The sequence below is a fragment of the Pundamilia nyererei genome, unplaced genomic scaffold (genome assembly GCF_000239375.1).
Source record: "Pundamilia nyererei isolate P.nyererei 1_Seehausen unplaced genomic scaffold, PunNye1.0 scaffold01133, whole genome shotgun sequence".
NCBI lineage: Eukaryota > Metazoa > Chordata > Actinopteri > Cichliformes > Cichlidae > Pundamilia > Pundamilia nyererei.
The window spans coordinates 2,929-14,200 of NW_005188534.1; the positions used below are offsets into that span (position 1 = coordinate 2,929).

Below are 11,272 nucleotides of genomic sequence, written 5' to 3' on the forward strand. Positions count from 1 at the left end.
TTGAAGGCAGAGCTGAAGTCCACAAACAGGATCCTGGCGTAGGTTCCTGGGGAGTCCAGATGCTGCAGGATGAAGTGTAGGGCCATGTTGATGGCGTCATCTACAGACCTGTTGGCTCTATATGCAAACTGCAGGGGGTCCAGGAGGGGGGCCATGAGGGTCTTGAGATAGGAGAGAACCAGGCGCTCAAATGACTTCATGACCACAGATGTCAGAGCCACGGGTCTGTAGTCATTTACTCCAGTGATCCTAGGTTTCTTGGGGACAGGGATTATGGTAGAGGACTTGAAGCAGGCAGGCACATGACATGCCTGCAGTGAGGAGTTGAAAATGCCAGAAAACACTGGGGCCAGCTCGTTTGCACAGTGTCTGAGGGTGGCAGGAGACACATCGTCTGGGCCGGGAGCTTTTTGAGCATTCAGACTCTTAAACTGCTTCCTCACACCTGCTTCATGAATATGAAGAGTTGTGGTGGGAGGAGGTGGTGTGAAATCCTCTTTTGTGTGGGGTGAGGAGGGGGGTGTTGTAGGTGAAGTGTTTGAAGGTGGTGATGGCTCTATGGAGGGGGGAGAGGTGGGGGAATGAGTGTCCAAAGTGTCTCTATAGGGCTTTGGAGCGTGATGTCACGGGAGCTGGTCCACGCCCCCTCCCGCCATGACAGTAGGCCAAAGAAAGTACACGGAAGCGTCAGCTATGGTTCGTACGTGCTGTGTTGTCGGTTGCAACGTTAGATCACACGATAGGGAAGGCAAGAAGCTGGAAAATGGGCTCACTTTTAATCGTTTCCCCTCCTGGAGGCAACGGGAGGGATTTCATGTATCCGATATTACTAAACGAAGATGTCAGGCTTGGATTGCAGCGGTCAGATGAGCGGATATCGAGTTCTCTGCCATCCCCAATTTTTTGTTGGTTTGCTCGCAGCATTTTCTTTCCGGTGAGTTCTAAATAAATTCATATCTCTCTTAATAGACTTTTAGTGTATTTCGAATGCGCTGAGGTCATAGATAATTAGATAAAACATCGTAATGTGTGATGCTATAGAATCACGTCATGTTGACGGAGTAGCTTATTATTTGGCATTATTGCAGGCAAACCAGCATATGAAATATGAAACAGAAAAGAAAAGTATGTTTATTTTTTTTATTCAAGATCTGTTCACCTGTACTTAGCAAGTACATACACATGAAATGCAAACTATTTACATGGCAACGCACAGCTGGCAACCTGGCTGTATCTTGGTCATATGGTCAACGTACTCACAACGTGGAGGCTTAAAAACGGCCAAATCTTGTACCCAACCGTTTGTGAACTAGATGTGTGTCTCCAGGAATTTATAATTCCGAAAATGATTCGCCGTGTATGCGCTGATTCCACAGACAGAGTAAGCGAAGATATCGGGATAGGACAACGGCGGTAGGCTGTCTGGGTTTCCACTCCACTGCCTTATTTCATACGGGTCCACATTACCGATGCACGCTATTTTTTCCAAGTACCATCTCTTGGCGTCTGGATGCAATCGGTCGCGATACAGCCCTTTGTCTTTTGCGTTGATTTTAAGCAAGGTTCTGGCAGTCCCGCTTCCAACACAGTGTGTTTGTTTTGATTTGTGGCCTTCTGACATGGCGCCGCGATCCCACAATGCACTGCGGCGTGACGTCCACTCCAAAGCCCTATTGTTGGGGCCGTTGGAGGTGTGAAGGCTGCCTGATGGCTCGTCAAAACGGCAGTAAAAGTCGTTGAGGGTGTTGGCCAAGAGCAAGTCATCAGTGGAGTGGGGGGTTTTAGGCTTGTAGTTTGTGATATTCCTAAAACCTTTCCACACAGAGGCCGAGTCATTCTCTGAGATCTGCTGCTGCATCTTCTCAGAGTGCTGATGTTTAGCAATGTCCACTTCTTTAGTGAACCTGTACTTGGCCTCTCTGTAGCAGTCCCTGTCTCCGCTTCTGAACGCCTTTCTCTTTTCCAGCCACAGCTTTTTGAGTTTAGGAGTAAACCAGGGTTTGTCATTGTTATAACTCACCCTGGTGCGTGATGGCACAATGCTGTCCTCACAGAAGTGGATATAGGAGGTGACAGTGTCCGTAAACTCGTCCAAGCTGTTAGAAGCAGCCTTCATTGTGTCCCAGTCTGTAGACTCCAAACACGTGCGAAGCTCCTCCACAGCCTCGTTGCTCCACAGTTTTTTGGTCCTCACGACAGGTTTGGAGAGCTTCAGCCTCTGTCTGTTTTTAATTTGCAAGTTCATAAGCATTTTCCTTTTCCATTTCACAATCAATTCTACCCCAGGTCAAAAATATGTCTGGGAAAATTTCTTAATATAATATTATTTATAAATACACCCTTCCGGCGATTAATTGCATACCTGCATGGAGGCAAGACCTCACAGCGGAAGCATACTCCATAATGTGTTTTACATTATTATATGTATATATATGTAATGTGGTATTTTTCAATTATTGTATTTACCAACATCAAGAAGTCACAAGCAAAGAAAGACCACACCATGGTGCATATTTAAACAAGGAGAGTTTACTGGTCAAAACTATTTATTAAACAAATAAAACACATTTTCTTAACCACCAAAAAATACACGTTCAAAGCAACACAACGGAGGCCCAATATCAGACAGGATTCCACTCTGTAGAGTGGGCAATCATAATGAAGCGGTTGGTTTTATTTTGTGGATTCAAACTGCTCTACATATTTTTGGCCACCAGATGTCACCAGAGATGACTGTGTTGAAAAGCTTCGAGTAATGAACCGTTTTTCAATACAAGCTTCAATGCTTCAAAAAGCTTCATTTGGCCATCACTAACTCCAACACTAACTGCTCAAATGTCTCCTCATGTCCACAGAAGTCACAATTCCCTGTGTCATGTTATCCATCTTTTTAAGTGTGCTATTCAAGCCTGTGTGACCGACTCTTACTCTCAAGATTATATCCTCTTCTCTTCTATGACAGAGAGCTAAAGAAAACTGAGGGCTTAAATAGACATCACGCAATCATGGAAAGAGACACAGCTGGGGAAAACAAGGCGCAGGTGAACAGAATCAATTAACTAGCAAGAGGGGAAGCTAAACTGAACATAACGTATATGAGATGAGAGACTATCAAAATAAAATAGGAAGCCTAAACACTGAGACACAGACTAAGACACAAACTGGACTGGCACAAACTGGACGGACCAAAGTAAAATCAAAAACAACTGATTCCTGACTAAACACGGGAGACTTAACAGAAACATAGATTATGCACAGGGAACATAGAACAAAAGGAAAAAATAACAAAGAAAACTCTGAATACTAAATCAGAATGAAAACACAATCTAAGTCAAGCTAAATTATGTTAAATTTGGGCGAGGTGAGATTGATTACAGACAGAGCAACTTTACTGAAATCCCAGGTAAATCGCGGCATTTATGTTTTGCCCCATTTTTCGGATCCAAAAAGATCTGACGAACCAAGTAGAATAAGTCACGTGATATTATTTACAACAGACACACAGTTACACGATGCTCCGGTTCAGTCAGCTCTGTGAAATGATTTCTCTGCCTCCTCAGATCTGGTCCCAACTCTGCCAACAACACCTCAAGCTGGCCCACTGACATCCTGAACTATGTACGAACACACAGCTTCAGCTCCTGGATCCAACCAGGAAATTCTCCCTGCTGCTGTTTTCTTAGTTTCTTACTTTTATCAGCTCATCATCATTTGACACCATTTTTGTTTTCTGCCAGTGTGAGAGTAGCAACATTGTAATAGTAAACAGTGTAAAAGCATTGCTTTACAGACTGTATTTCAGTTAATTACTTGATTGTTCTTATTGTGTTCAGTGTTCAGAGCTGATGTTCACTAGAGAGTGTTATCTGTTGTAATTACTGCTGCTATATCTGCACCTGTTTGCGCAGACAGCCCCATATGTGAACCCACTGTCAGAGTGCCTCTCGAGTATTCTTTGATCCACTAGAGGACAGTGTTGAGCCACAAATTCAAGATTCTAGAGTCAAAGCTTTTATGGTCAATGGTCAATGGTAACTTTATTGTCCCTAACGGGAAATTGATTTGCAGCATGTCCATACAAACAAACAGACAACCAACACATCACATACACTCACCAAAATAATATAAGCCTGATAAAACAACCTAGATTTTTCATCAAAAAAGTGCAATGTGCAATGGCAACAACACTTATGGTTTAGTGTTAAAAGTGTTATTGTTATTGTCATGTGTCCAAAGAAAAAAGCATTTCTCTGTACAATGAAATTCTTTCTGGATAAAATGATGGATAAAAAATAGATAAAATACAAATAGTATTAATAAATAAGTGGACTAGATCTTGTTTGTTTTTTTGTTTTTTGTTTTTTTGCAAGGTTATCTGTAGTGACAGGCATCCTTTCCTGTGTTAGGACTTCTGGAAGGCATTGTTTCCCAAACCAGGAATTTCAAGACCAGCAAGTTAGTGTGTAGCGACAACCTTTTCTTGATCCATCGTTTTGTAACAGAAAGTGAGTTTGCCCACAAGCTTTAGCCTTTGCATGATACGCTCTGAACAGACACTAGCTCTCTTCTGGCCCCTGTATGACCACATGTTTTTATAGGAGTTATATTCTTCTGAGAGGAAGGCTCTCCAGTGGATTCTGGACTTAAACTATTTGTGTCTCTGTTATCAATATGGAGGACAGTGAGATGACCTTTACCACATGTCCTACATGTCAAACACTTGTACAGTCTTTACTTATGTGCCTAGCACATAAGCAACCAAAACACAGCCCTTTCTCCTTTAGAAAAAGCAATTTGTCTCTGCGCTTCTTCCGCTGAAACTGTTGACACTCCTCCAGTGTGTGTTGTTGAGTACAGCAGACAAAAGATGGCTTTACTGTAAAGTCATGGTTTGTTGTGGTAATTAACCTTCCTGTGCTGTAAGTTTTATCCATGTTCATGGGTGTGACTGTAGCAGCAAAGCTGTTCCCTTTAATTTGGTTGGTTGGGTGTAACTTCCTTCAGTTTGTTGTTGACCTTTCAGACAGGGATTGTTGATGTTACATTCTGAATGTCCCCAAATAAAGGATCCAAAAGAATTTGAAAATTTTTAGAATTTTTCAGTATATCATATGCAAAGGCTCCATTTCTCTCTCATTTTGTATGGCAGTTTGCATAAAATGATTTTCATGTTCTTTGGCATATCCAGTTCCTGCACACATTGCAGGGTTTTCATGACATTACAACTCCCATGTAAGAACAGAGAATGAGCTTTCAATGATTTCACATCTTCATTTTTAATGGCAGGCCAGGATAATGTTTTTTCAATGTACGCAGTTGCGAGTTTATATTCATTTCCAGTGTTCTTTGAGCATTTGCTTTGCTTGTAAATAGCCTTTTCCTGCAGCCATATATTGGCAACTGTGTACTAGCTCTCTTGGCTGTCATGTTGTAAACTGTTCCAACTAATACAGTACAATACAATACAATTTTTTCCACTCCTTGTTCAAACGCGCCGATGAAAGAGATGTACTGAAGAGGATCGCCATTGAATACAGGGATTTTCCTGGATGGTATAGATCAGGGGTCAGCAACCTTTAACCAAAGAGCCACTTTCCACGCAAAAGAAAACACTGGGAGCCGCAAATACTTTTTGAAATCTAAAATGAAGATAACACTGTATATATTGTTTTTTACTTTTATGCTTTGTGTGAACAACTAAAGTAAGTAAGTAAAGTTTATTTATTAAGCGCTTTTCACAGACAGGCAGTCACAAAGCGCTGTACACAAATATTAAAATAAACAATACAATCAAAAGCCATTATACACAATGTAAAAGATCAAATGTAAATAATGTAAAGAATATAAAATATGTAGATCAACAAAAGGCTTGTTTGAACAAAAAAGTTTTTAACTGCTTTCTAAAAGAATCCACAAAGCAAATAAGGTGTGTTGCTTATGAAATCCATGAAGTGCTACAGAGAAAATTACATTTTATTTATGTAATTAACACATTTTGAACTCTTAAAGAAATATAACAAAAGGACAGACACCCAGCTCCCACCCAGGAGGCGGACGCACCTGAGCGGCACCCGCGATCACGCCTCGCCGCCTTAAAGGCTGTGCTCTCTCTGCTGTTGTGTTGTCGGGCTGTGAGCTGAAAAGCTACAGCCGGCTGTATGCGTACAGCAACCGTGTGTGAAAAGTGATCAATAAAGAGATGCTGAAAAGCGTGTTCATGCAAACATCGTCGGGTCTGCCGTGATATGTTTACAACGGGACTTCTGCTCCTGAACCTCTGCGCACAGCGTCTGCAGATCGGGGCTGTACGAAGTCACTTTCATCTTTACGCAGGACTGTAAGCTGTCGTCTGTGAGGCGTGAGCGGTGTTTGTTTTAACATAGTTCATGGTGGAGCTGCTGACATAATGTGGATCCGAAGATCCATAACTGGCCTACCTGGGGTCGAAAGTCTCGATAACTGCACGGCGTTTCGGTGGGTACACCGGCTTCCGCGAGTGTGACACTTATTTTGAGCAGTGAAAAAATAATAAGATATAATTTTATTTTTATATTTCAAAATCACAATAATCTTCCGATTTAGAACTACAAGTTAAAAAAAGAACTAAACACAAATAAAATACACTTCAGCGAAATACTTCTAATTTATTTTCCCAAACCACGCGGAGCGCCGCAGTATAAGGACAAAAGAGTCGCATGCAGCTCCAGAGCCGCAGGTTGCCGACCCCTGGTATAGATTGTAGCAGCCCTTGGCATCAAGAACGACAGAAGAGTCTCTAACGGGTGCAGCCATTTATTTCCACTCCACACACGGCTGATTCTCTTGACATTGAGCACCGTGAAAACTATAAAATAAGAAAAAGTTGATACCCGTACAGTACTTTTTGAACTAATAACAATGAGCAATAACAACAATGAGCTTAAGTTAATTCAGGTAAGTTCAAAACAAGTAATTCTGAGATATACAGTCACAGATTAAATAAAACAAAAGGGGTTACTTCAAACAGCATCAAGGGGTTACACAGTTCAGTTAAATAAAATATAACAACAGATCACCTCTCATCACATACCTCAGTCCGCTTGCCAACTGCCCTGTTACTGTAAAACCTTAATAAACCACGGTGAAGCAAAATGTCTTGTGCTTAAGACTCTATGTGAAAGTTAAAATATATATGTTCAGTGCACATAGAGATATAGAGTATATAGTTACATAGTTATACATATCATACAAAAATCCTCCACACAGAGAGTATCCTGTCAAACTCCATCACAGTGTGGTACGGGAACTGCACCACTCAGGACAGAAAGGCTTTCCAGCGTGTCATTAAAATGGCACAACTCATCTGTGGAGTACCCCTCCCATCACTACAGGACATTTACAACACTTGGGTCAGGAAAAGGGGTTCATCAAGGACCGCACCCACCCACAGCACACATTGTTCACACTCCTGCCATCTGGCAGATGCTGCCTAAATGTGAAAGCAAGGAGCACCAGACTAAGAAACTGTTTCTATCCACAGGCCATCAGGCTACTAAATCTCTGACTTACTGTCGAACTGTACTTATCCATAACTGTAAATTTGTTGTGTGAAGGGAACCTGCAAAGTAAGAATTTCATTGCTCTGCATAACCATCTGTATTTTGCAGTGTACATCACAATAAGCTTCTTGACTCTTGAATCTTTAGTTTACTACCTTTTGTTTCCGAGTCCTGCATTTGGGTCCTACCTCTGCTTGCCACACAGCACCACCATGAGCAGCATGTGTTTTTGTCACAAAATGGACTTGATAATGAGGGTCGGAAACTGCAATAACATCTCTCAGGAGTCCCAAAGGCCGAGAGGTGTAGCTCTCTTCACTACAACACAGACACAGGTCGGTTCTTTGAAACAGGGGTTTATTACTTGGGCTTTCTCTGCTCTTTAGTTATACCATCGAGTCTTCAGGCCTTAACGCCAGTACACCATTATGCCAATACACAGTGAGAACTGTTTAAATTGAGTGAACAGTACACACACATTAGCAATTTTACAGTACATATATTTAGTCCAAACATAAAATAAAGACAGAAACACCTCGTTGACCGCTTGTCCTGAAAAGAGGTCCTGATGTCTTTGTGTTACTTTGCCTTGATTTCAATAAACCTTTAGTTTAGCTTAGCAGAGCTTCATGAGTGACATCTGCTCACCCGCAGTCCAAGAAAGAAATATACTCTCTCATTGTACTCTCTCTTGTATAATCTAGCTAAGGGTGTTCTCATGAGACATTAGCCCTTACACATTACACATATACATTTTAAATGAAGACATTTTTAACATGAAATTACATATTCATGAAATTACACAATCCATGATAAATCAGTCATCCACATCATGAGCTCTAAATAGAACATTGTTTAACAGCATTTACAAGAGGCAATGAGAAGCCTGGCATGCCAGACTGCTAGACCCTGCTACAGTATGTGTCAAGAACAGGGTCCCAGGTGCTCCACACTATATCTGTGCAATTTTATCTCAAACGACTGCATGATTCCAGAGAACTTAAATGACCTTTATGCTCAAATGAAACAGGTTCAATAGAATGTGATGACATATCAAAAATTCAGTGAAAATCTTTGATAATTCTCATGAAAATCTAAGTGTTTCTTCTTCTTCCTGACCTACTAAACATTTGTGCAGATGTTCATCTGTTTAACGTCAAACTGTTGCCATACTCTTGAGAAATTAAAGCACAACTCTGCTCAAATTGAATAATTTGAAAGGAATGTGATAACTTAATAAACAAAAAATTACAAAACAATCATATCTGATATCACATATGATAACAGATATCATAATGATATGAAATTCTCAATGAATTTCTCTTTTTTGTGACTCACACTACAAGCTTAAAAATTGTCATCTCAAACCGCTGCAATATTCTTTAGAAAATAAAAAACAATTATGCTAATTTCATTATATCATTCTGCTGAAAAGTTTATTAAAATAATTCCTTATCACAATGTTCCTTTCCAGTTTTGAAGATCAATTCATTTTATTTCAATCAATAACTTTTTTTGTTCATTCCTATTAACACAAACTTGCCAACATGATGTTTTTTACTTTTCACATACATTATATACCATATGGAGTACAGTTGAATGTTTATCATTTAGTCCTGTGTACAGAAATGGTTGCAGAACTTGAGAAACCAGAACTTGAGATGAACTTAACAGCTTGAATGTTTCATCAAAACACAGATGCAAAATCAGAGGAACACTGGAGCCAGGAATAGTTTTGCACTCCTTGCTCTGTGTTCCCAAGTTTTTGTTCTAGGGAAAATTGCGGAGTGCAAAAAATTGGAAACAAGTAACGTAAAATTATGATGATAGGACATGATAAAGGACAGTGGAAGATGGAGACAATAACTGCAGAATGAATAACAAGACAGTGGGGTTAACTTACATAGAGGAGAACAGGAGTACTAGACAGGGGAGGGCGATAAATGCAGATGAAACCGAAACACCAAGGAACAAATCAGGATTAACTAGATGAGGGGAGTAAAATTCAATATCAAGCACTTGGACTATCAAAGTAAAGCAGGAAGTAACACAAACACACATACAGTCAACAGGAAGGGGGAAATGACTGAATGGGAGACAAATAAATAGGGAAACAGACAACCAGAGCACAAAGAGACAAGACAGATACAGGGACACAAATAGGAAACAGAAAAGAATCATAAAAGAAGGTAAGTTGGAATAATAAAAACCAAGTAGATAAACTGCATTATAAAGAGAAACTACAGATGATATAATCAATTCTAAAGGAAACTAAACAAACCTAATATACAAAAAGCCAAACTCAAACACAATAGATTCTCAAAAACATCAGGAACATCCAGTAGACGAAAAGGAAAAACTTGAGAATAACTAACAAAGAAAACTATAAATACTAAATCAGAATGAAAATATATCTGGAGCAGATGATAAAAGGTAATATTCAAACTGAAAACTGCAACAAAGGCTAAAACTGAAAACGCTGGGTAAAAATCCCAGGATTATGACGGAAGCAAGTTTTAGATTTTAAGAAATAGATGTTAGTGACACATACAAATTAAGAAGCTATGCAGCTACAACTACATTAGACTGCCATCAGATAGAGAGAATAATAGAAGTCACATGACCCAAAAAGAAAGTGAAAGGACATTTATAAATCCAAAGTCACACGTCATCTACACCAGTGTGAACAATAAACCAAGGGACGACAACTTCACAGCACAGTTGGACATTCAGGTACGGTAACTTTGTATTAATAATCCAATGCAAGAAATCCAGTTATTAAATTATTAAATTGACCGGACTGAGTCATCTCTGCCATTTGGTTCAGATTAAGTTAAAAGAATGTAGTTTCTTGAAGAATTTAAAGAATTTACTATTTTTTAATTTACTATCTTTTCTGTTTGTTTAATTCACAATTAGTTGATGACAAAAAAAAAATGGAAAAAATTAAAAATATCTTTTCAGGTAAGCTTTTTTTTCATATTATATTCATTGTTGTTCATTGTTCATAACGTCCTTTGATTTAAAAGTCAAAAAAACATTTCATTTAACTTAAAATCTAATAGAACTGAACTGAATATGGAAAAATGTTGCTAACATGTTTTTACTTTGTCATATTTCAATTGCAGGAAATCGCTCACCACCTCCTCGTAAGATATTTAAAATATGATACAAAATCTCGAAGACAAAACTTGAGGCTTTTATACACCGGACGTGTAAAATCTGTGAAAATATTTCCTATCTTAAAAATATTGTTCAGACTCATCTGTTCTTTTTGCAGCTGTTCACACTGACCGTTTGAGCTGAACAATTCCAGGAAATGTAAACAAAATTCCTGGACTGGAACTTTGGGCGAGGCGCAATTGGTTACAGGCAGAGCAACGTTACTGAAATCCATGGGGTAAAAAGCAGAATTGATGAAATTATTTGTCTCATGTTTTGGATCTGAATAAAATGACCTGAATAACAAGGCCGCTGCGTCAGACAACGAGTGCACTCTAAACTCACACGGCACCCCTACTGAATACACAATCAAATGGAAATAGTCACGTAATACTATTTACCTCAGACACACAGCTACACAATGCGGCTCAGTAAAATAATTTCCTGCCTCGCCTCAAACTGTCCCACTGACATCCTGAACTATGTACAAACACACAGCTTCAGCTCCTGGATCCAACCGTTAAATTCTCCCTGCTGCTGTTTTCTTAGTTTCTTACTTTTCTCAGCTCGTC

General features: G+C 39.6%; 1 protein-coding gene across 1 annotated transcript; it reads right to left on the reverse strand.

Moving 5' to 3' along the window:
- Window positions 1-23: 23 nt before the first annotated feature.
- Window positions 24-2,220, reverse strand: LOC102202574 (uncharacterized; the record flags this gene model as incomplete). Its single annotated transcript, XM_005755279.1, has 2 exons — window positions 1,671-2,220; window positions 24-600 (listed from the first exon to the last, which is right to left on the reverse strand). Coding segments are annotated over exons 1-2 (1,023 nt in total), but the record flags the coding sequence as incomplete, so codon positions are not given.
- Between the last annotated feature and the right edge of the window lie 9,052 nt (window positions 2,221-11,272).